The 26,787-nt window shown below is 36.0% G+C and overlaps 1 protein-coding gene across 2 annotated transcripts in view; it reads left to right on the plus strand.

Moving 5' to 3' along the window:
* Positions 1–26,787, plus strand: part of LOC150079047 (protein LSM14 homolog B-like) — a 170,180-nt gene that overhangs the window by 111,915 nt on the left and 31,478 nt on the right. For both annotated transcript variants that reach the window (XM_090382429.1, XM_090382430.1), the window contains exon 7: positions 22,591–22,775. In XM_090382429.1, the coding sequence (XP_090238555.1) occupies positions 22,591–22,775 (185 nt within the window). The remainder of the gene's footprint in view (positions 1–22,590; positions 22,776–26,787) is intronic.

Below are 26,787 nucleotides of genomic sequence, written 5' to 3' on the forward strand. Positions count from 1 at the left end.
TGAGTTGCATGATCAAAAATTTGTCCAGGCCAAACAAATAAGAATGGTGAACTTATTCCCACTAGAATTGTTGTCTTTATATTTTAAACCAATTTTACTCTCACCAGTGTAAAAGTTCATTACCTTAATTGCCGTGTATGACCCCATTCCCAACCCGGTCAGATTATATGTGCCCAAAATTTGGCCATTCAAGACAGTATGTTAACTAGAAACTGTCCTGCTGTACCAAAGGGCCATGCACAGTACAGTTGAACTGTACTGAGAAATATCACATTGTCCAAATTGTAAAGGCCAACAGCCAGCATATTCTAAAGCATGCAAACCTCTTTGGAAAAATAGAGGAAAAGATAAAGAATATTAAGTAAAGCAAAAAGTGACCTGAAATGAAACAAGTAGTGCTCAATATACCAAAACAAACCTATGCAGAAATGCCAGTCGGCAGTAACTTATACTGTATTCAACACAAATGAAAGTCTCAGTACCTCCAACCATTTCAACTGCATATTGAGCCAATACCATACTTTCATCTCTGTAACAATCCTGTAAGGAGCATTGTCACAAATCATGTCAACAATACTCCAAATATAGTTCCCCCAGTGCTAATTCTCATATTACACTAAATGAAACAAAATCGAAACCGTCATTGTGGCTGAATGGCAGAAACATCATATTGTCTGCATGTCAGTCATAGATATGACAGCAATCAGGATGAACTAATCGTAGAACTTAATGCAGAAGACAACATTGATGCTGGGCATCCAATCTTCCCTAAGAAAGAAAAGATGAAACTAGATTGCCATAAACAGAATGGATCCATAAAACAGACCTCTAAAACCAAATACTAGAGCATGTCATTTGTTGGAATTGTAGAGGCTTATGTATCAATATTGACAGCATTCATGAATATAATCGCAGTAAGTCCAGTTAGCATCTCTTTATAGGAAAACAGCTTAATTCCCTCAGGATAATTAACAATTAAGAATTTTACTATTAGTAAACAGAAATATTGTGTATACTGTTTGTGGTGCTGTAGCCATCCTTATGAATTCCACAGTCCCTACACAGCATATCCTACAGACTTCACTAGAATCTGTAGCAGTATGTGTTGCTTTAGGAATCATTACCATGATTTCTCTTTCATTTGCCAAACAAGTAATATACTCTGAAAGATCTAGATGACATGATTATGTGATTTTAATGTGTGCTATTCTCTGTGGAGCTCTCCACAAATAGATGTGTGGAAAATTAATTGAATATCAAACTGACAATGAGAATCTCATTATTGAAAACTAGTGCTAACATTTATATTCACTTCCTAACTGGAACATCCATAACTATTGATCTTCCTTTCTGCTCTCCAGAATTTTTCCCAAGCATCTAGTGGTCAGTTGTAGACAATCCGTTTAATAGTGATCACCACCAACTGCTAGCAAACTGTAAATAATTTGCACAGAGACAGAAAAAGGAAGAGCTCCAAAGCAAATAGGAACATATTCACTACCAGTATTTTTAATAATCAAGTTGTCAAATTCCAACTAACTGAGGATGTTACTGACCATATTGTAACATAGATTCTAACAATGGCAACTAATGCTATATTCAAAATGTCAGAAGGCATACATAGTTCACACTAAGCTTTGCTGAAACACAGTATGTTATCATACTAAAAAAAAAACAAACTAAATGGTAAAAATCTATTCTCCAATAGAAAGTGCAAATGCTCTGGCAGAATCTCTTTTCCAAAGTCTCAACCATATCTGCATATAAATATCTTTCCATCTTGAAAAAATAATAGTTGAGCAGCATACATTACTTTAATACCAAGCAACATCTCCAATCTAATTAACCTTTTATTATACTTGAACTGATCCTTAAATAGATCAGCACATGGTGTGTCATCCCTGTATCATCCATAAAAATTAATCCAAATTAGATCTTATGGTTAAGCTGAATCTAACGTATGCAATGCTTTAATCCAAAATGGAATGTCATGCATGAAAAAAGAGCCTATGTGGTGCTATAGCATTCTTCACAGCCTGCATGACTTCAGGGTCATGTGCCAATTATTATACAGTTTTCTTCAACAAATTTTCAAGCGTGCTATGGGAGTACTCCACTTTGAACAGTTACCCAGGAAATTGTCTTTGTGATTAGAATAAACCCCATAGCTCCCATATTCCAAGAAATTTTGGCATCTACCATGTGCTGATGTTCTTAATATCTTGTCACTCACAGAATGAGCGGTGGCTGCAGTTGGCATAAATAAAAGTCAGGCAATACCTAACAGCTGCCATCTATCTGTATTCTGAGCCTCAGTTAATGCTGAAAACATCAGTACAGTCACTGATGATATTTGGTTTTTGGGTCTAATACTGGATGCTGAACTTAATTTCCAGAGACAAGATGCAAACTTGAACACTGTGTGAGAAGCTGAATATATTGGAATATGACATGGGGTCCTGATTACTATGCATTTCTTGACCTGTATCAAACATTCTATCCTGACTAGATTACAGGGCACCAGTTTGACTTAGCAAGAAAGTCAACATTCCAGTCCAGCATAATGCACTCAGGGAATTCAGAACATAACTAGTTCAAAGTTTATATACAAATGCCATTGAACCTCCATTTCATTTTAGAAGAAAGGTGCTGCTTTTCAGCTATGTGTTCAAAATATAGTTTCCCTGTTTACCCTGTGTGGCTTTACTTTTTTGATCCACATAGGCTAACATTTATAGAAACAAATCTTCATGAATCTGTTTACAAGAGCTAATGCAGTAGTGTAATGTGTGTGTAGTTTTTAAATATTGTTAATATGTAGCAGTTTCCCTGTAGTTCAAAAATCGATGCAGTCCATGAGCCAACTGGACCCTAGGCAACTGCGGTTAAACATCAATACTAAATTCAGTAAAAACTATATTAATAAGCCATCCATGGGAAAAGTACTTTGCGAGGGACTTTGTCAACTAAACCCTTACAAAAAACAGCACCCATAGATGGCTGAGCTATCAGTTTCTGTTGTCATCTGCCTGTATAGCTGGGCCCAAAAACATTCCATAATAACCCGTAAATAGGTATAAATATTAAGTAGCTTAGTTGTATTTTTGTAGAATTAGGAATTAGCTTAGTTGTAATTTTGTAGAATACAGGCTGGATGACATTTAGCCCGACCGATAGCCAAGACAAAATAGTAAATAAGCAAAGTTGAGTTGAGAGCCAATAATCTGCAAACTAGATAAGCTAAATAAGCTAACGAAAGGCGAACGGAGAGAAGGCTAGTTAAAGTGATAGTACCTCAATCCCCCTCGAATTACTCTAACAGTTCATGAGGTATGAAAAAAGGCATAAGATAGATAAAGATAAAAAGCGAAGGAAAAGTGTTTATATGATTATACATCGGATATTACCGGGAGCGTAACTTCCCGACCCTATAAGAAAGGGATCCTGGTATGGTAAGAAGAGCCAGTACAGATATGTACCTCGCTATATTACCATTATGTTAGTGCTCGGGGTATTTCTCTTACTGATACCCTTACATATAGCCATATAACCCTAACATTTGCACTACGTATTTCGCCTATTTGGCGACTAGAATTTATTAGGAATTAGTCATTCCAGTATTCCATTATCGATATATATCTGTACTGGCTCTTCTTACCATACCAGGATCCCTTTTTTATACGGTCGGGAAGTTACGCTCCCGGTAATATCCGATGTATAATCATATAAACACTTTTCTTTCGCTTTTTACCTTTATTTATCTTATGCCTTTTTTCATACCTCATGAACTGTTAGAGTAATTCGAGGGGGATTGAGGTACTATCACTTTAACCAGCCTTCTCTCTGTTCGCCTTTGGTTAGCTTATTTAGCTTATCTAGTTTGCAGATTATTGGCTCTCAACTCAACTTTGCTTATTTACTATTTTGTCTTAGCTATCGGTCGGGCTAAATGTCATCCAGCCTGTATTCTACAAAATTACAACTAAGCTAATTCCTAATTCTACAAAAATACAACTAAGCTACTTAATATTTATACCTATTTACGGGTTATTATGGAATGTTTTTGGGCCCAGCTATACAGGCAGATGACAACAGAAACTGATAGCTCAGCCATCTGAGTGCTGTATTTTGTAGGGGTTTAGCCCTTGACAAAGTACTTTTCCCATGGATGGCTTATTAATAGTTTTTATTGAATTTAGTATTTATGTTTAACCGCAGTTGCCTAGGGTCCGGTTGGCTCATGGATTGCATTGATTTTTAAACTACAGGAAGACTGCTTAAACTACAATATTTAAAAACTATATACATTTAACGACTGATGTAATGTTCTATCACTGATGGCATTAATCCGATCGGACAATATGATAATATAATATCCCTGTACCATGATCTATAATTATTATAACACTGCTCTACACCTTAGTAAATCGATTATATATGTGTGTGTGTGTGTGTATATATATATATATATATATATATATATATATATATATACCCATTTCTGTCAGCACTAACCAGTACTAAAAACAACTGCACAACCGCCACAGACAATGTCTGCATTTCGTTGTTATAGTGATTTTTCACCAACAGGAAAAACACTTGACAAAACAAAACTTTCAGAAATCATGCAGGCTACTTGCAGTGTCCAAGCACTTTAGTTATGTATGAATTGCCCAAAATCTGATACATCTGTGGGGGTGCAGTAATCCTCCCACTTTTACCATCTGTCTTGGTACCACTGGAAATGTGTACACTGCCAAACTGTGCAATTCAGATGATATTAACGGATCTTCAAGCTCCTAGTTCACAGACTATCGTCTTTAGTTCAGTGATAGCCCTGCAGAATAATTCCCAAACCACTTACCATTTGGGAATTTTGTTTAATCCACCATTTAAACAAATTAGGTCTCTGCTGTTTTTACTGTAATTTTTCTGGATTTGCATTCATGATGGAATAGCAGAGAAACAAACACACATATCAAGCAGTGTGATACTCTTCTGAAGTTGATTTGATTCATATTCCTTTTGCTGACTGAAAACCAATCATACAAGGATTTTTACTTGAATGGTGGACTCAAATATAGCATGTCCAAATATGTAACAAGCCTTTCAAATAAAGACAGATTCCATAGCTGTGGAAATCTAGCTTTCAGTTAAATAGGCACTGGCTGGGAAAATAAATGGACATACTTAAGTTTTTTTTTTTTTTTTTTTTTTATTGCTACAGGAGGATCCTCCATGCTTATTCTCTTCTTACTGTAGGCATCAGAATCTTCTTTAATAGCTTCAACCAATGATATACAAAGTAAAAAGAAAACATTGTGTATATTTACACAAATCTATCGTTTTAAAATAGCATAAACGTAATAATAAAACAGTGTAGCTTTCATTGTCCAACAACGTCTGCTATGAAAGTATACATTGGTTGACAAAAACTTCTTGTGATGTTGAAAACTGCTGTTTTTATACTTCAACTTTTCATTTTACTTTTACTTAATTTTAAATTAGTTTTTTGTGTAAATATACATTTTCTCTGTATTTTTATCTTTATTTTAACTCCTTATACCATTAGTTGGAGTTATTCAAGAAGATTCTGATTTTGCTCCTCCCCAACTCAGAAGGCCTTTCCGTTCTATGTAAGGCATATTAAATGTGATCACTGTCTGACTTCTGAGAACCATTACAACTAAGCTGTTTAGCAGAGTTTTTCAGCTATCTGAAAATGATTGATTTATCTTTTATTACTTCACAGTAAAAGGTGCACTTTGGCCATAGTAGCCAATTGCAAATAAACCACTACAACAACAACAATCTTTTGTCATAAAACCTCCTGTGAATCATGCTGGTCATAAAGGCACGTTGTTCAGAAATGTTTTCTGATAGTGAAAAACATGGTGTGGAAGGACAAAAACAAAAGGCACTGTTGGTGAATTGCATGGTCTATTTTCAGTTGTTACAGATGCTAGTAATCAAAGTGATTCCATTCCACATTGGTATCTCATTTTGGTGACCTTGTGAAAGGAAATAAAATAGAAAACAGCTTATTGTAAGCTTATGCTGTATAAGCTTGCTTTCTTATATCATATGCTTCTGCTAATGTTAATGCTATTCTTGGTGCCAGCATTTGATGGGAACACTACAAGGTACAACATTGGACAACTTCTAAACATGATGAAATAATGAGAGATTCCTTCAAACTGTGTAACAATTAGTGTTGATAATATGCATGTTGTAGGTGTAGACTTCAGTAACATGGTTAACAGAGATTGAGCACTTGAGTATAGTAAGCTGCTGTCCTTGCTGTTTTCTTAATTTGTGTGCTGAAAAGGTGCTGCATGTCTTTGTGTGACTATTTGGTGGAAATTTTGTACTATTTGGAAAAGTGTTAACAGGAAGGATTGATTTATACAATTTCAAGTGATGTATGCCACTGAAGTAAAAAAAGATTTTGAAGCATGTATATTCTTGTTAGCTACCTTTAGTTAAGTATCTAAACTGGTAGAAAGTGGAAACCATTAGCAAGTGTGAGAACTGGACAATGTTGCTAAAAAGTCTTAAATTAGCATTAAATTTGAAAGTGTCCAGTCGATCCTAGAGAATCTTGTAATAACTGAGAGTAAAGTGGAGGAGAAATTGTTGAAGATAAATACAAGAAAGGCACCTGGGGTGGATGGGATCTATCAAGTTATATTAAAGGAAGTAAGCAAACCCTTAGCCATAATTATGAGAGCTTCTTTGGACTCAGGGGAAGTACCCATGGACTGGAGATGTGCAAATGTGACCCCAATTCACAAAAGTGGATCAAAGGGCGACACAAGTAATTATAGACCTGTTAGTTTAACTTCTGTTCCTGGAAAATTAATGGAGGCACTGGTTAAAGAAGCACTGCAGATCATCTAGACAAGACTTCAGTTATAGCTCAGACACAGCATGGTTTTGTTAAGGGGAAGTCTTGCCTGACCAATTTGATTGGATACTATGATGCAGTCACAAAAGAACTGGATGCAGGGAATAACTTTGATATTATATACTTGGATCTTAGAAAGGCTTTTGATACTGTTGCACATGGAAGACTGCTGCACAAATTGGAGCAGTGTGGCATTGGAGGCAAATTGCTGCTATGGATAAAGGGGTGGTTGAGGGGGAGAAGACAGAGGGTGGTAATCAATGGACACTGCTCATCGCAGACTAATGTTATTAGTGGAGTCCCTCAGGGTTTAGTATTGGGTCCATTATTGTTTTCTGTATTTATAAATGATATTGATGATGGTATATCAAGCTTAATGTCCAAGTTTGCAAACGATACAAAGGTTGGCAGGGTTGTCAAGGACACTACTGACACTATGCTACTGCAACAGGATCTGGAAAGGTTGAGCAGATGGGCTTCGAGGTGGCAAATGAAGTTTAACATTGACAAATGTTAAGTACTACATATGGGGAAACAGCAACCCCAGAGCAATGTATCAACTCTGTGGTACTACACTGACAGTGGTAGAGAATGAAAGGGACCTGGTGGTGGTTGTGCAGCAGACATGAAGTTTTCTGAGCAGTGCAGATGGGCTGCAAGAGTAGCTCATGGTGTACATTTGTATTGTCAATGATATATAGGAATTTTTCTAGCAGAGATAAGGAGGTGATTATTCCCTTGTATAAGGCAATGGTCAGACCACACCTAGAGTACTGTATACAGGTCTGGAGGCCTCATTTCAAGAAGGATGTAGAGATGCTGGAACGAGTACAGAGAAGGGCAACAAGATTAGTGAATGGAACAAAGGGGTGCTCTTACGAAGAAAGGCTTAAGTTTTGCAAATTACAGTGTCTGGAGACTAGGCACCGATGAGGTGATATGATAGAGGTGTATAAAGCCTTGAATGGTTTAAGCATGCTCAATGCTGATGGGATTCTTCCTCTTGCTCAGAATAATCACCTGAGAGGGCATAAATTCAAATTGAGGAAAGACAGATGTAGGATAGACGTGAGGAAATTTGCCTTTAGCCAGTGGGTGGTTGGTTGCTGGAATAGACTTCCATCCCTTGTCGTGGAAGTTGATAGCCTAAATAAGTTTAGGGCTCAGCTGGACAGGTATTTCGAACGAACAGAGGGGTGAAGTGGAAGTGGTTATTTTTTATTTATTTATTTTATTATTATTTTTTTTTATTTATTTATTTTTTTTTTTTTTGGCTGATGCTGCATAAGCTTTTTTTCTTGCATCAAATGCCTCTACTAATGCTAATATGATATCAAAAAATATTTTTTGCATCCAGTTCCTTTGTTATTGTATCATAGTATCCATTCAGATGGTCAGAGATGTTTACCCCTTAAGAAATCAGTGCTGTGTGTGCAGTATAATTGCATTGCTGTCTGGATGGTCCTGCGTCACTTCTTTAACCAGAGACTCCATTATTTTTCCTTGGAACAGAAGTTAAGCTAACATGTCTGCAATTACCCATGGCACCTTTGATTCCTCCTTGTGGATTGGGTCTAGGAAAATTCACAAAAAATAAGATACCAAAAAATCAGTTTCATTGAAATATATAATATCAGTGTATACATCAGTTTACCCATAAATTTAACTACATAAGTAGTGTAATGGGATCGTTTGATTTTTATCTCATATTGTGGCTACCTTCACAACAAGATACCAGCTATTGCACTACTGTTATTTATTTTCATTGGGCACTACCACCCAGAAGTGTTTTGGAGCTTGTTGGCTCACTTATCATTGGGCGGGCAGGTGGCCTGATAATGCAGACATGCCGTCATTTGCGAAGTTAATTCCACAAAATGAGAGATGGCAAATGGTGAAGATAATGATAATATTTTGAAGCACAAGGCATAATGTTATGGGTGAAATTAACTATATAATATCGGTGTAAATACACTGTTTACCCAAAAATTTAACTACATAAGTAGTATAATGACATCATTTTATTTTATCATCATATTGTGGCTGCCTCAACGAGATATCAGTTATTGCACTACTTCGAATAAATAAGTCTCCTCTAGTACAGGAGACTACTGTTATTTATTTCGAGTGGGCGTTGACGCGTTTCAGAGCGTGTTGGCTCACTCATTGGTGGGCAGGCAGGTATGCAGACATACCATCACTGTTGCAAAGTTGATGCCAAATGGTGAATATAATAATAATATTTTGAAGACTAAATGCACAAGGCATAATATGTTATGGGTGAAATTAACTGTATAATTAAACATGGAAATAGTGGGCCAGTAAATCAGTCTCATAACAGGAGATTTTAATTTCCCAGATATTGACTGGAATTTGTGGGTGTGTCACTCGCACACTAACAAGACTTTTGTATGTTTATTGGATGATTGTTTTCTACAGCAGCATATTTGGGAGGAAACTAGAGGGAGTAATACTCTTGATCCGATTATCAGTAGTGATTATTCATGCATTAAGAATCTAAAGATAAAGGAATCACTAGGTTGTAGTGATCAGTGTGCTGAAGTGGGATTTACTCAAAGAGGTAACTACCATCAAGGTTAAAGGTAACTACGGAGGTCTGAGACCGTATTTAAATTCTATACGGTGGGGCCAACTGATGATGTTACCAACAGCAAATTCAAAATGGGAAGCATTCAAAGAATTAATCTTGGAAGCTACTAGGCTTTTCATATCAATTAAGAAATATTGTTCAAGGTTTAGGCCTAAAGAGACATGTGGCAGAGAAGAAAAATGCATGGGATACATATAAATTAACATGTGACACGGAAGCCTATGATAGATACTTGGTCTGTAACCAAGTCACAAAGGAGACTAGAAAGGCAAAGGCAGATATGAGAAATCTTTGGCAAAGGATGCAAAGAAAAAAAAACAGAAAAGAGGAGTCCTTTCTTATGTAAACTCTAGAAGGAAGGGGATGAGTCAGATTGGTCCACTGGATATCGATGGTTCAACTGTTGATGATCCTGTTCAGGTAGCTAACAAACTTAGTATTTTGCATCTACATTCACATAAGGAATTATTCAGGAAGGGGAATGCCAGAGGTGAATTAAACTCTGGCAGTGATCTAGATGATTTTGTAATAACTGAGAGTAAAGTGGAGGAGAAATTTTTGAAGATAAACATAAGAAAGGCACCTGGGGTGGCTGGGATCTATCCAGTTAAATTAAAGGAGGCAGCAAAGGAAGTAAGCAAATCCTTAGACATAATTATGAGAGCTTCCTTGGGCTCAGGGGAGGTTCCCATGGACTGGAGATGTGCAAATGTGACCTCAATTCACAAAAGAGGATCAACAGGTGATACAAGTAATTACAGATCTGTTAGTTTAACTTCTGTGCGAGGGAAATTAATGGAGGCACTGGTTAAAGAAGCACTGCAGGATCATATAGACAAGACTTCACTTATAACAAGGACACAGCATGGCTTTGCTAAGGGGAAATCTTGTCTGACCAATTATGATTGGATACTATGATGTGGTCACAAAGGAACTGGAAGCAGGGAATAACTTTTATATCATATATTTCAATCTTAGAAAGGCTTTTTATACTGTTGCACATGGAAGACTGCTGCACAAATTGTGGCATTGGAGGCAAATTGCTGCTATGGATAAAGGGGATGGTTGAGTGGGAGAAGACAGAGTGGTAATCAGTGAACTTGTTGTTGTTTTGGTTTTTAGGATCATTAGCAACTAAGGCCATATTGCTCCGGGGATATGCGGTGGTCATTCCCTGACCTTTCCGCATCCTCCATATTTGGTGGTCACGGGCTCGAACCCCGGTCTAATCAAGAAGCGTGTGCTACGCACTGCTGCTCCTGCCCACCTGGCTACTGAGGTGCCATCAGTGAACTCTTCAGGGAGTAATGTTATTAGTGGAGTCCCTCAGGGTTCAGTGTTGGGTCCATTGTTTTCTGTATTTATTAATGATATTGATGATGGTATATCAGGCTTAATGTCCAAGTTTGCAGACGATACGAAGTTTGGCAGGGTTGTTAATTGCACTAATGACAGCATGCTGCTGCAACAGGATCTAGAAAAGTTGAGCAGATGTGCTTGAAAGGTGGCAACTATAGTTTAACATTGACAAATGTAAAGTACTACTTCTGGGAAGCAGTAACCCCAGAGTAACGTATCAACTGTGTGGTACTACACTGACAGTGGTGGATAATTGTGCATTCAGATATGAAGTTTTCTGAGCTGTGCAGAGTCTGCAAGAATAGCTCATGGTGTCTTGTCAATGATATAGAGGAATTTTTCTAGCAGGGATAAGGAGGTAATTATCCCCTTGTGTAAGGCAATGGTCACAGGCCACACCTTGTATACTGTGTACAGTTCAGGAGACCTCATTTTAGGAAGGATGTATTGCTGCTGGAGCAAGTGCAGAGAAGGGCAAAAAGATTATTGATTGGAACAAAGGGTTGCTCTTATGAAGAAAGGCTTAAGTTTTGCAAATTAGTGTCTGGAGACTAGGCACCTACAAGGTGATCTGATTTTGGTGTATAAAGCCTTGAATGGTTTGAGCATGTTCAATGCTGATGGGATTCTTCCTCTTGCTCAGAATAATTACCTGAGAGGGCATAAATTCAAATTGAGGAAAGACAGTTTTAAGATAGATGTGTGGAAGTTTGCACATCTATCCTACAACTGTCCAGCGTGTGATTGATTGCTGGCACAAAGTTCCATTTGTCATTGTAGAAGTTGATAGCTTAAATAGATTCAAGGCAGAACTAGATAAACTTTTGGAATGAGCGGATGGGTGAAATGAGGAGATTTTTTTTTTGTTGACACTATATAAGTTTGTTTTCTTGCATCATGTACTTTTACTAACACTAATGCTAATAATATTGGCGTAAATACACCATAATTTACCTATAAATTTAACTACATAAGTAGTGTAACAGCATTGTTTGTTTTTATCTCATTTTATTATTTTACTCTAGAGGTGTTAAGCATTACCCAGAAGGCACCACAGAGTTCGGTTTTAACATCTTCCAAAAGATACATCAGTAATTTTCAATTAAAATATATTTTTAAAAATTTTCTTTAATTTTTAAATTTTATGTTGTTTTTTTTTTATTGATGTACACAATTTACTTGAAATTCACTATTTTAATTAAAATTTAATTTTAAAAAATTTAAATTATGAGCAGTTCCTCTAAGGTAGATTATATAATTTCCTGGCTGAAATGCATTAACTGCCATCTTTGAAATATACAATATTTCAAAGGCAATTTTCAAAATGTATTGGAGGCACGAAACCTAAAGCCAGCAACATTTTAAGATGTAATGCAAAATTTGTTTCAGTATTATACTTTTGCTTTAATTAATTTTGCTGAATAAGTTGGTATATAGATTGACAAAAGTGAAAAAACTTTCTTGATGTTCTCGCCATTTGCAATTTAATTTTTACAGCATTTTTAAATGTCTCAAAATCGGTCATTATTTCTGGTGATACAGATTGAATTAATTTTCTTAATCCTTGCCACATCCAAACATGTTTTCCAATTTGTCTGGTAATAATGCAAATAATAAAGGAATAACATCATTATTTCTTAAACCATGATGTGTGTATCGCTGAGAAAAAGAGGAGGAACAGTTTTAAATGTACTGTCTATATACAGGAAAATTAATGGAGGCACTGGTTAAAGAAGCACTGCAGGATCATCTAGAAAAGACTTCAGTTTAGCTCGGACACAGCATGGTTTTGTTAAGCGGAAGTCTTGCCTGACCAATTTGATTGGATATTATGATGCAGTCACAAAAGAACTGGATGCAGGGAATAACTTTGATATTATATACTTGGATCTTAGAAAGGCTTTTGATACTGTTGCACATGGAAGCCTGCTGAACAGATTGCAGCAGTGTGGCATTGGAGGCAAATTGCTGCTATGGATAAAGGGGTGGCTGAGGGGGAGAAGACAGAGTGGTAACCAATGGATACTGCTCATTGTGGACTAATGTTATTAGTGCAGTCGCTCAGGGTTCAGTGTTGGGTCCTTTATTGTTTTCTGTATTTATAAATATTGATAATGGTATATCAAGCTTAATGTCCAAGTTTTCAGACAATACAAAGGTTGGCAGGGTTGTTAAGGGCACTACTGAAGCTATGCTGCTGCAACAGGATCTGGAAAGGTTGAGCAGATTAGCTGAGAGGTGACAAATGAAATTTAACATTGACAAATATAAAGTACTACATATGGGAAACAGCAACCCCAGAGCAACGTATGAACTCTGTGGTACTACACTGACAGTGGTAGAGAATTAAAAGGACCTGGGGGTAATTGTGCAGGCCGATATGAAGTCCTCTGAGCAGTGCAGACGGGCGGCAAGAGTAGCTCATGGTGTCTTGTCAATGATATACGGGAATTTTTCTAGCAGGGATAAGGAGGTGATTATTCCCTTGTATAAGGCAATGGTCAGACCGCACCTAAAGTACTATATACAGGTCTGGAGGCCTCATTTCAAGAAGGATGTAGAGATGCTGGAACGAGTACAGAGAAGGGCAACAAGATTAGTGAATGGAACAAAGGGGTGCTCTTACGAAGAAAGGCTTAAGTTTTGCAAATTACAGTGTCTGGAGACTAGGCACCGGCGAGGTGATCTGATAGAGGTGTATAAAGCGTTAAATGGTTTGAGCATGCTCAATGCTGATGGGATTCTTCCTCTTGCTCAGAATAATCACCCGAGAGGGCATAAATTCAAATTGAGGAAAGATAGATGTACAGAAATTTGCCTTTAGCCAGTGGGTAGTTGGTTGGTGGAACAGACTTCCATCCCTTGTTGTGGAAGTTGATAGACTAAATAAATTTAAGGATCAGCTGGACAGGTATTTCAAACGAATGGAGGGGTGAAGTGGAAGTTTTTTTTTTTTTTGGCTGATGCTGCATAAGCTTGCTTTCTTGCATCATATGCCTCTACTAATGCTAATACCAGTGCAGTGCTGTCCTAACCTGATGGTTGTGTTGAAAATATTAAAATATGATCAACTTCAGGTCCAGAGTCAAAAATTAAAAAAAATTTCACTAGTTGCCATTTGTTTATAAATCTCAGAAAACACTGTCTTCTCATTTTGCTGGCCCACCAGTCATCTTCATGAGAATATTTCTTACTTTTTTATTTATTTTTTTATTTTTACACTTGGTAAACTAGCATCCGTTGATTTGCTAATTCCAGGTGATTGCTCAGAGATATAATGTGTGCGGATCACTTGAATTTACTGCAGCATCATTTACTTTCTTGGTAAAAGAATTCAGTTCAACTTTAGCATCTCCACAGTGGTAATGATCTCCAGATATTTTAATAATTTTACTTCCTTCGGTTAGAATTAGTTCTACATTTGATGTTTAAATCTGAAAATCATCAGAAACTGATAATTTTCACAGGTCCAATGAATTTTATTTTTAGTGGCTTTACAGTTTTTACTCCCAATCTTAAAATTCTGCATCCGTTGTATCTTCTGGGTGACATGACTTTGATATTCCCACAATATCTATATTTCCTAATTTGAATTTTTTTCAACAAGTTTCCATTACATTGTATAAAAAAACATTATGGTAATTCTATTGTTTGAACTTGATACTACGACATGTTGGATAGACAACTTGTGTAATCGAGAACCACTAATATTTGTAAAATTGGACAAATGCTAAGTTATTGTGATTTTCTGTTGTAGAGGATCTGTCCTCATTTTGAATTTAATTTTAAATCAAACAAAAATAAAATATATAGGATATTAATAAATATTATAGAGAATTTATATTTTACAACTTAAGTCAGGAATTCTCTTACCTGAAATTGTTTCCAAGTTTTTCAGGAATAACTGCATCCAAGTAAATCACTAAAGGAATAATATTTAATGAATTACAGGTCGTTCAATACTATTTCTCTCTATTCTAATTATATCTTATTTGGATGCAGTAATTCCTGAAAAACTAGAAAAAATTTCAGGTAAGAGAATTCCTGACTTAAGATTTCTAAAATATATCTCTATAATATTTCTTAATATCCTATATATTTTAGTTTTATTTGATTTAAAATCAGATCTTTTGATTTAAAAATTAAAGTCAAAATGAGGACACATCCTCTACAAGAGAAAATCATGTTAGCATTTGTCCAATTTTACGAATATTAGCAGGTCTTGATTACAAAAGTTGTCTGTCCAACATGTCCATTACTTGATTTTGTTATTATAAATAAAAAGGAAGTAAATCCAGCAGGTGTCTTTCATCATAATAGGCATTTCCACAAGCACCACAGATAAAACACCAGGCTAAGTCGATCCAAAATCTGTCGCCTGCAATAGACCAGCATAGCCGATTATGGTCCATTCTCTCAACATGGCTTCACAACAAAAATGGCTGTCATTCCCTGGAGGCCAGCTACCTACAGCAGTGGGAAGACCAGCTCAAGGGAAAATGGTTCTAGGGAGAATCACTAGGTTCATTCAAGCTGCCTTTAAATTTTTAATGTGCAGACCATTGTATAACTGTGATGACAATTGGAAACCTGTGGATTGTAGTTCTGAAGGAGCAATGAATTTTTTCTTGATGTTTTGCAGATTATGTACATAAACACACAATTTGTTTGGGCTCTGAGAAGTACTTGTTTACAAGATGTGTTCAAAAATTTTGGAGGACTGAACTAATATTTGGGAAATAAGGCATCTATTCACATTAATTGCTTTTGAAGTACTCTCTGATGTGGTACACACCATTTCCAATATTTCTGGAAGCATTTCTGATGGGCTTCTTTTTGAATTACGTGTATCAAATAATTATGATAGAGGACCTTGGTGATTAGAGTATTTGACAAGAAATTCTTGTATGCAAAGCTCTGAGTGAGCAGAGACATTGTAATATCCTGGGCCAACTTTTCTGAAGATTAGCAGTTCAAACTAATAGTTATGATTTGCTGTAATTGAGCAGTGAACAAATAGGAGGTGAGAGGGAGATTTAAAAATACGGAAAATAAAGAATAAAATAGAATGAAATTGAAAGCTGATACTTGTAACAGGAATCACAGCTGTGAAGAAATCTTGCACAAGATGGAGGGGGTTGGGGGAAAAAACATTCTAATAAGTGCAAACCTAGTGGAAAAATGCCAACCTTTACTTCAAAGGGAGAAAGGAACAGGAGGAAACACAGTAACCATCTTCACAGGATGGTATGGCCAGAGGTGTATTGCTAAAAAATATAGTACTGGAATGCTCCTTCTCCGGAAGGCTATATGATAACGGCACATTGACTGTACAGTAACTGAATCAGACTTCAGACTCTCAGTTCATAGAACAACCAGTTCTAGTGTTCAGCTCATGGCAAATCAAAATGCAGCATTTGTACACATCACAGTATATCTCATTTGTTGGACCTCTTTATCTAACTTTAATAAGAATCATTCAAGTTTCATTGCAAAATTTATATTTTTGTTTTTAAATAAATTTTTAAAGAAATCTATTAATTTTAAAGATTGCTATTAATATATATTTTTAGTAGCAATGGGTGAAATAGATATTTCTCCCTCCCCTTTGATTATGCCATTGTTTCGTAATATTAGGTGTATAAATTTTATGATTTTCTATTATTACATTTAGAAAAAGTACCACAATGCCGTTCCAGTGCATTCCGTCCCAAATACAACACTGGGCATGGCCACTGTTGAATCCCAAACTGTTGCATCTTCAACAGTCAGTATTTATTACTGAAATTCACATTCGTAATTACAGAAATTACGAATGTGAAAAAGATTCACAGTTGCATTTAGTTGATAGCACCACACATGCCTTCATGTATTTTTATAACTTTTCTTGCTGTTTTCTCTGAATAGCATCATGTAGTTGCAATATAAATATTTGTAGGTGTAAATTTCCAAAATCCAGCAACCAAGACCTGGAGTTTTTATGCAATTAACTTGATTTCGAGCACATTATTTTAATTTATTCTTTTATCCCATGCACCATTGATCAAAACTTATAAGTGATAAACTTGGCACTATGAAGTTACTGAAGCGATTTTTGTAGCAGTTGCTTTAATAATGTTCCACTTAAAAAAAATAAAATAGAATGAAGAAGAAAAAAATAAACAATAATGCATAAGATATTTTTTGATGGATGATTTTTCCTACTTTTTATAAATAAAAACAAAGGCTTTAAGGTCTCCACACCTTTGTGATCAACAACAAACACTTTGTCAGTGCTTTGGCATTTGCAGTGAAAGATTATTATCCAAGCATCATTTGCCTTAAAATCAATGAAACAATAAAGAAAATGGTCACTTTAGAGAAAAAAACAGTTTTATTCAGAGTGGATAATTGTTATTCAGGCTGCTTGAAAGCACAATGTTACAGAGGGTTAACGTATTCAACCTAGTCTGCCTTTTCTGTCTGTCTGTCTGTCTGTGTGTGTGTAACAGAAAGATAGTTGTGTGAATACATGTACAGTTTCTGTGTGTCTATTGCATATTGTTTGTTCTGTGTGTTGCTTAGCATTGTATGGTTAATGTTTTAGAAGCAAAGGAAGTAACTGAATTTTCCTGACATCTTCTGCCCTGTATGGGTGGTTCACAACAAAAACTTGGAAGAAAATTTACAATATTACTAAATGTTCATATACTGTGGTTGCAAAATCAGGACAAAACTTTGGCTCCACGTGTTCTCTATCTGCACCATAAATCTGAGGATGTGGATAACTGGGAAAATTAAAAGTATACCTTTTGCTGTTCCTATGGTGCAGCAAAAACTACACAACCACATTAACAATTGCTAATTTCTGCAATGGCAAAAATATTGATTAGGCACCAGAAAAAGCAAGTACAGAATCAAACTTCGTAGCATATCATCTTCAATAGGGAGTCTTCATAATGATGATCCACCAATACCAGATCACCCAAGATCATGAGATAAAGGAAGCAGTAGTAAATATAGTGAGGATTGCTTTTCATTGTGATCTTTGATGGACCATCCACTTCAACAGATTTAGACTAAAAGCCAAATCCAGAAAATTATAATACGGCACTTTTTAGCAAGAAGAATTGAATAGCTTAGTTCATATTTAAACTTATCCAAAGAACAAGAACTGCTTGGTTCTCTGAATGTTTGTGGTGATATTAAGGTAATTGGTTTACTCTTGTCTATAGGAATGTTTCACAAAATACTGTTTTCTATGTTTATGGGACAGTTGTGCAGTGAGAAAAGGAGGAATTTTTCAACTTCACAAATAATTAAACCTCTATTACTTCTAATCAGATCGTGAGCAGTTGAACTGTTGGTTTTTGTAGTTGAGTTGCCTAAGTGGGAATCTTGTTCAAGAGATAAGTAGCGCTCTTCAAACTTTTGAGAACCACTGAAAACATTTTGGAATGACATGTTCTCCGAAAGCTGTCTTTAACCTTTTATGGGTTTTTCTCTTTTCCCGAATGTGAAACACAAATTGATGCAAATTCATTGCCTAGTATAATCGTGCATTTTAAAATGCAGTGAAGCAAAAAAAAAAAAAAAAAACATATTCAATCTGCAGTCAGTAAAATTCACTGACTGCTGATAAATGTGATTCTTGTGACCATTTATTGAATATGTGACAAGTCACAACTCACTGTGATGCTGCAAATTCAAGATAAATGGTGAGTTCCCAAACATCTCTATCACACCTTATGTGTAGCCATTTTTCAAAATCATTTTAAATAACACAAGTCATGTTATAAATCTTCCAGTAAGTTCTACCATCTCTAATGTGTTTTTAGATATGAACTGTCCATATGACCCTTACAACTTATCACTGTATAAAGGGAATAAGAACTTATTTTTATGCGATTTTCTGTATTGGGAACAACAAATCCTACAATTTGATCACTCGCTCACTGTTAGTTCACTTGAGTATGAAACCCATCTTTTCAGCCAGAGAATATTGGGGCAGTACACTAGTTCCAGGTTCACTTGAGCATGCCTGTACCGGCATATCTCGGTTAACGTTACCTCTGATAACGAAGCCTCGATATAACGAAGTCCGCAATTTCAAGCCCCATTTAACATAAAAAAATATTCCAATTTAAGGCCAACGCCCGACAATCATCCGATTGGTGACTGACGGTGACTCGTTACGTATTCCCGAGTGCTCCCGAGCTGCGGGCATGTCTGTCATAACAGTTTTGCGCGTCAATCGCGTAATTTAGTTGTTGTTTACATGATTGACGTTGTTTCAGTGTGGCGCATTGCAATAATCGACGTAGGTTCTTTATAGCATTACATAACGTAGGTTTTGTAAATTTTAATAGAAATATTTTTGTTTTAGTTAATTAAAATGTCAGAATCAAAGAAAAGAAAAGCAATTTCTTTGGAAACTAAACTAAATATCGTACGACGTGTTAAAAGCGGCGAAAGAAAATCCGATGTGGCACATTCTTTAGGATTAGCGCAATCAACTTTAACAACCATACTAAGTCAATCAGAAAAAATAAAACAGTCTGCTCAGAATTGTACAGATGTTACAGCGGCAAAATTAACTCGCTTAAGGAATCCAATTTTAGAAAAAATGGAGAAAATGTTAAGTTTGTGGATAGATGATATGTCACAACGTCATATGCCTTTAAGTCAAATGGTGATTCAAGAAAAAGCATTATTTTTGTTTAATCACCTGAAATCTAAACAAACTGAAGAAATTACGGAAACCTTTGGGGCTTCTTGTGGTTGGTTCGAGAAATTTAAAAAACGGGCCAGGATTCATAGTGTAAAATTAACAGGAGAAGCTGCAAGTGCAGATGTTGAAGCTGCAAATAAGTTTCCAGAAAAACTAAAGGAAATAATTGAACGTGAAAATTTTCCACCAAATTTGGTGTTCAATGTTGACGAAAGCGGTTTGTTCTGGAAACGGCTACCAACAAAAAGCTTCATTTCTATTGAAGAAAAATCAGCTGCTGGGTTTAAAGCAGCCAAAGACCGTTTAACGTTACTCTTTGGATCAAATGCCTCTGGTGATTATAAATTAAAATTGCTATTAGTTTACCATTCAGAAAATCCGAGGGCGTTAAAAGGTAACATAAAAATGAATTTACCTGTAATATGGAAAGCAAATAGAAAAGCGTGGGTTACCAAGGAGTTATTTACTGATTGGTTTGTTAACCACTTTTGTCCTGGAGTAAAACGGTATTGTCAAAAAAAACAACTTTGAAGAAAAAGCTCTTTTGTTGTTAGACAATGCTCCGGGACATCCTACTGATCTTAACACGTTGGACACATGCATTCCTGTCAAAGTTGTGTTTCTTCCAGCAAACACAACTTCCCTGATTCAACCATTGGATCAGGGAGTAATAGCATCATTTAAAGCTTATTATCTGCGTCGAACTTTAAGCAATTTAACTGAACTAGAGGATAAAGTGGAAATGACAGTTAAAACTTTTTGGAAAAACTGCACCATTAAAAACGCAATTGAAAACATTGATAGTTCTTGGAAAGAAGTCACTAAGAAATGCTTAAATGGAGTTTGGCGCAAAATATGGCCAGAAGTTGTACTAGAAGAAGAAAATAACATCCAAGAAATTAGAAATGAAGTTATCCAGATGGCTCAATCAATAGGTTTCGAAAATGTCGATGAAGAGGATGTTAGAAATTTATTGAATGCAGAAGATGATGGTTTTTCAGTGGAAGATTTAGAAAATCTTGTTAGCAACGAAGACAAAGATAATGAAGGCGAAGTTAAAGAAGTTCCTGCCGAAAAAGTGTTAACAACCAAAGATTTAAAAAGGTGCTTAAATGACATTGAAAACGTTTTAAATTTTTTTAGTGAAAATGATCCCGATTTAGGAAGAAGTGTTATAGTTAAGCGATCAGTGTTAAATGCAATAACTCCGTATAGGCAATTGTTAAATGAAAGAGAAAAAAAGCATAAACAATCAACTTTAACCTCATATTTTAAAATGTGATTTCACTTTGTATGTAAGTTGACTGTTTATTTAATAAAACTTTTCTTTGTTCGAAAAAAAAGCTTTTCATTTTCTTTACGTAGGAACGTATCCCTATTCTGGCCATAGTATTTTTACCTCTGAAAACGAAGTTTCGCTTAACGAAGTAATTTCGTGGAACGCATCCTATTCGTTAATCGAGGTATGCCTGTATATTGATAATTGTCTCGTCAATGATCTTTTGATGTAGCTCTCCTGTATTTGTGTTTCTTTGCTGCGTAGTATTCTTTCTACTTCCCCATATAAAGTAACCAAGTGGAGTTGTCAGGAGAGCAGAGGCCAAGTGACTGAATCTCCCTTCTACTGATCCAGCAACCTAGAAACATTGCATCAAGATAATCTTAATTCTTCTTTCACTGATGTTAGAGTGTCATTTAGTTGAAAAATCACTTCATCTAGGTTAAACCCCTCAGGAACAAGATTCTGCAATTTATGTAGGTAATTGTTTCTGTTGATGATAGATTCATAAAATAAAAATGGCCCCCACAGTCATGCATGATTTCACTAATCACATTTACCTTTGGACTGTCATGTTCATATTTTCAGAGCCCCCAGATCCCTGAGACATGAAGGTAGTCTCATCAGTGAACAAATTAAGATTCCATTGTTCCTCATCCGTTGATTTCATCATCTCATTGTGCATACACAATGATATGCATATCATTGTACACAGTCCTTGGGTTTGAGATCCTGAACAAGTTGAATGGCATATATGCAGTTTTAAGTGCCTATGTAGAATCTTGTGCACTGCTGAATATGGAATCTGCAATTTCCAACTATATGAATACAAATATCTGAGGACCATGAACAAATGATTGCTGATCCATTCCATATCCACTTAAGCTTGGTTGCTGGCCACTGAGACACTGCTGGTCTCTGTCACTTTCTTATGCAATTGTTATGTTTCATGTTCTACTTGTTTAGCATTCTTTGGTATTTTGTCTGAAATTTATGCTGTACTTGAATGTGTAATTTGGTCTCAGTGTTTTCATTTGCTAGTTTTTGAGATGACATTTACCTGCAAAAAAAAAAAAAAAAATCTTGTAATAAACTTCTTGAGCAGCTTAAAAAATCCAAAAGAAATTTTATTATACACAATATTTCAGAGGTTATTTTTATTCAAATATGAAAAGGTTTCATGTGGATGCCCTGTAATGTAGAGTTTATAATAAATGCAGCACAAAAATAGATTGTAGTCACTTATTAGGAGGAGATCATACATTTGGCCATTGTTGTCAGATTTTGGCTTGAAAAGTAGAAAGTCTCTGGGATTGAGATTTATAAGTTAACAAAATTGAATCAAATGTTACATCAATACATGTAGTGAAGACAATATTTCATCAAAAAATAAGCTTTTTATAACTGAAGTACTTTTTTTTAATATATTCTGATTAGATTTTTTACATCAAAATCAAGTCAACATAAGAATATATTAATATAATAAGAATTAAATTTATATAAAAAAGTTTTCATTTTTATGAATTTTTAAATTTTCGTTAAACTCTCCTGAGGCCAGAAATTTTAAAAAGAAACTCTTTGGAAAATGTTAAGATTCCAGATTTCAGGGAAATTAGTTTAATATTTTAAATATGTCACTTGTCATTTATACAATCACATGCTGATTGTATAAATGTGGTTCTACATGCATGACTGATATTTTAACCCTTTCATATGAATTATAGCACGATCCAAAGATTAACTTGGCGTCAAGAACGTAAATTAAATGTTGAGACATTTGGAGTTCCTGCAAGTAATACTTGGTTTCGGCGCTGGCGTGGAAGAGGAGGTTTTCGAGGGAGAAATTTTCAAGGTGGGCGTGGTACCCTACCAAGGGGTAGGGTGAGGGATCAGAATGTTCAAAAAACAGGTAAGTTACTGTAAACCACTATGAAAAAAAATAAATGAAGATAGATTTCTATAATTTTATTCTTTTCAACTAATATACGAGATCCCTATGCAGAAACCTGGTGGTGTTAAAAATGAATTATAATTAATTTTGCATTTTAGCAAAAATGCAACAGTTTTAAAATTTCAATATCAAATGGAGCCCAAATCCTGCTCCTGTGAAATATGCATTTGAAAATTAGCATTAGTAGAGTCATGTGATGTAAGAAAGCAAGCATATGCAGCATCAGCCAAAAAAAAAAAATACCCTCCCATTTCACTCCTCCATTCATTCCAAATGCTGTCCAGCCCAGCCTTAAATTTATTTAGGCTATCAACTTCCACAACAAAAGGTGGAAGTCTGTTCCTCCAATCAATTACCGCTGGCTAAAGGCAAATTTCCGCACATCTATTCTACAACTGTCTTTCCTCAATTTGAATCTCTGTACCTCAGGTTCTTAATCTAAGCAAGAGGAAGAATACCATCAGCATTCAGCTTGCTCTAACCTTAAACACCTTAAATGCCTTAAACACCTCAATCAGGTCACCTCGCAGGTGACCTGATTGAGCATTTCTTGGTAAGAGCACCCCTTTGTTTCCATCAATAAACTTGTTGCTCTTCTTTGTACTCATTCTAGCAACTGTACATCCTTCCTAAAATTGAGGCCTCCAGACCTGTACACAGTACTCTAGGTGTGGCTTGACCATTGCCTTGAACAACAGGATAATCATCTCACTGTCCCTGCTAGCAAAATCCTATATATCATTGATAAGACTCCATGACCTGCCATTGTCGCCCATCTGTGCTGTTCAGCGAACTTCATATTTGACTGCACAATTACCCCCAGGTCTTTTTCACTTTCTGCTTCCCTGAGTGTAGTACCACACATTTGGTACGTTTCTCTTGGGTTATTGCTACCCATACAGTGTTTACATTTTTCAATGTTAAACTTCAGTTGCTACTTCTCAGCCCTTTGCCCAACTTATCTAGAACCAGTTGGAGTAGCATACTGTCTTTACTGTTGTTAACAGCCCTGCCAACCATTGTATCATCTTTCAAGTTGGACATTAAACCTGATATACCTTCATCAATATCATTGATAAGTATACAAAACAATAATGGGCCAAACATCGAACCCTAGGGAACTCAGTTAATAAAATTTGGCCACAAAGAGCAGTATCCATTGATTACCACTCTGTCGTCTCCCACTCAATCATCTCTTTATCCATTGTAGCAACTTACCCTTAATGCTATGCCTCTCATTTGTACAACAGTCTTCCATGTGCAACAGTATCAAAAGCTTTTCTGAAATCTAGGTATATGATATCAAAATTATTTTTGGTATTCAATTCCTTTGTGACCATGTCATAGAATCCAATCAAATTGGTCAGACAAGACCTCCAAGAACCTGTAACAAGCCAATGCTGTGTCTTAGAATGCTTCTTTGACCAGTGACTCCATTATTTTCCCCAGAACACAAGTTAAACTATCAGGTCTATAGTTACTTGTGTCACCTTTTGAAAACCCCCTTTGTGAATTGGTGATACATTTGCACACCTCCAGTCCATGGGGATCTCCCTTGAGTGCAAGGAAACTTTCATAATTATGACTAAGGGTTCGCTTACTTCCTTTGCTGCCTGCCTTTAATATAACTGGATAGATCCAGTCTACCCAGGTGCCTTCCTTATGTTTAGCTTCAACAATTTCTCCTCCACTTTGCTCTCAGTTATTACCAAATCACTTAGCTCTCTGTTAGTTTCATAAACTTCTGGCATTCCCCCTCATTGAATAACCCCTCATATGTGAATGTAGATGCAAAATACTCATTCAGTTTATCAGCTACATCAATGATCATCAATAGTCAACCTATCTGTTAAGTGGTCCAATCTGATTCATACCTTTGCTTCTAGAGTTTACATAAGTAAAGAACTCCTTGCTGTTTTTCTTTGCTTCCTTTGTCAAAGATTTCTCGTAATCTGCCTTCGCCTGCCTAACCTCCTATGTGACTTGATTACAGGCTAGCTTATATCTGCCATAGGCTTCTGTGTCACATGATACTTTATATGCATCCCATACATTTTTCTTTTCTGCCACGAACCTCATTAATTATCTGCCATCAAATTAGGCCTAAACCTTGAACAGTATTTCTTAGTTGAAATGAAAAGCCTAGTAGCCTCCAAAATTAAGTACCTGAAGGCTTGCAACACTACCAATGTTTCCAACATCGAATTCATTTAGAATTCGACATTGGTAACATCAGTTGATCTCACTGTACAGAATTTAAAAACTGTCTGAGACCTGAGTAGTCACCTTTGCAAAAGCCCTTCCCTTTAGCCTTAATGTTAGTTACATCTTTAAATAATTTCCACATTAGTACATTATGATCACTGTCACCCAGGGGTTCCTTTATTTGCAAATTCTTAATGCATGAATAATCATTGCTGATAATCAAATAAAGTGTATTACTCCCTCTGGTTGCCTCTTGAATATGTTGCTGTAGAAAACCGTCATTCAATAAATCCACAAAAGTCTTGCTAGTGTGAGAATGACCAACCCACAAGTTTCAGTCAATACAGTTAGTCCTCGTATAGCACGATAGTTGTGTTCCTAGAAACCCTCATGCAATGCAAAATCGTGCAATATAAACAACAGGCCCTATGGAATAATAGGGTTAGGTGCCGACCACCCAAGAGTGAACACACATTTGTAACCAAAACATTACCAAACACAATAAATAATCGTAATAAAATACTTACGTATTTTATTGCGACTATTACGTAATAAAATATTGCTAATGCTTTTGCTTCTATCGTAAGCAAACTTGTTTTTTGTTTGATTTTCTGATGAAGCCGTTCCATCTCTTCCAATTCTTTGTGTCTTAATCTAATGGATTTTAATTACACTTTGAGTTGTTCCTGCTATGAAAGTTGTTTTTATTTTCTTTGCGTTCTTTCTAATTCTCGGCGTTGCCTCATTTAGGCCTGTAGCATGTGCAATATCACATGGTCTTTCATTTCGCTCAAAGCGTTTCACAATTTCATGTTTTTTCTCTATCGACAGAAGCGGACTGGCCATAAGTCTTACCAGGGAAACCCCGGGTGGGCCGGAGGCCGATGTGATTTTGGCCATAAACCATAGTATGAGGCCACTATAAATTTTCCTGGGTAAGAATTTTTGGCCCAGTCCACCTCTGTATATCGATATTGCTTGTCTTTTTCTCTCTGAATCTGTAGTGTCTTCACCAGGACGCTTCCTGTTCACACCTTTTAAGAATTTTACTCATTTTTAGGGAATAAAGCACAATTACAAAATGAAGAGGCAAGCTTGATCCCAATAAACAAAGCTGCGCGCGTGTAGCAACTGAACAGCACCATAAAGGCAGAGATACACTATTAACACCTCACATTTTACTAAAGCACATTTCTAGGGGTTACTACTATAAAACAATAAAAGCAATTTCCAGTTGCGTTTCTGCTAGTGGAATCTGTTATAAAATGGTAGTAAACTCGATCTAATTGCATTTGTGATTATACCGATAGCTGGAATTGTGTTGGTTTTTACGTTATTATGGTGAAACATGTTTCCCCTTCACTGATTAAAAAAACAAATACATTTTCAGAATCTTCTCTTCATTCCTATCGTGTTTCATTCGGTTGGGGTGATTCTGCGTTCGACTGCCATTTCTTGTAAACACAAAGGCAAATCGTGCATAAGCGAATTCGGTTCATGTTATATAAGATATCGTTCCCCTATTTATAAATCGTGTATGATCGAATTCGTGTAGTGTAAACACGTGTTATACGAGGACTGACTGTATCTGGAAAGTTAAAATCCCCCATTATAAGACATTCTGATTTACTGGCCCACTCTATTTCTCTGCACAATTGCTCATTAGAATTATTAGGCCTGTAATGCACACCTACTCTCATTTTTCCTTTCCCAGTGCTTATGTCACACCAAACAGACTAAATATTGCATTGTCCACCAACATCAG

Source organism: Mastigoproctus giganteus, chromosome 10, assembly GCF_048544385.1.
Source record: "Mastigoproctus giganteus isolate SK-2022 chromosome 10, ASM4854438v1, whole genome shotgun sequence".
In the NCBI taxonomy this organism is placed as follows: domain Eukaryota; kingdom Metazoa; phylum Arthropoda; class Arachnida; order Uropygi; family Thelyphonidae; genus Mastigoproctus; species Mastigoproctus giganteus.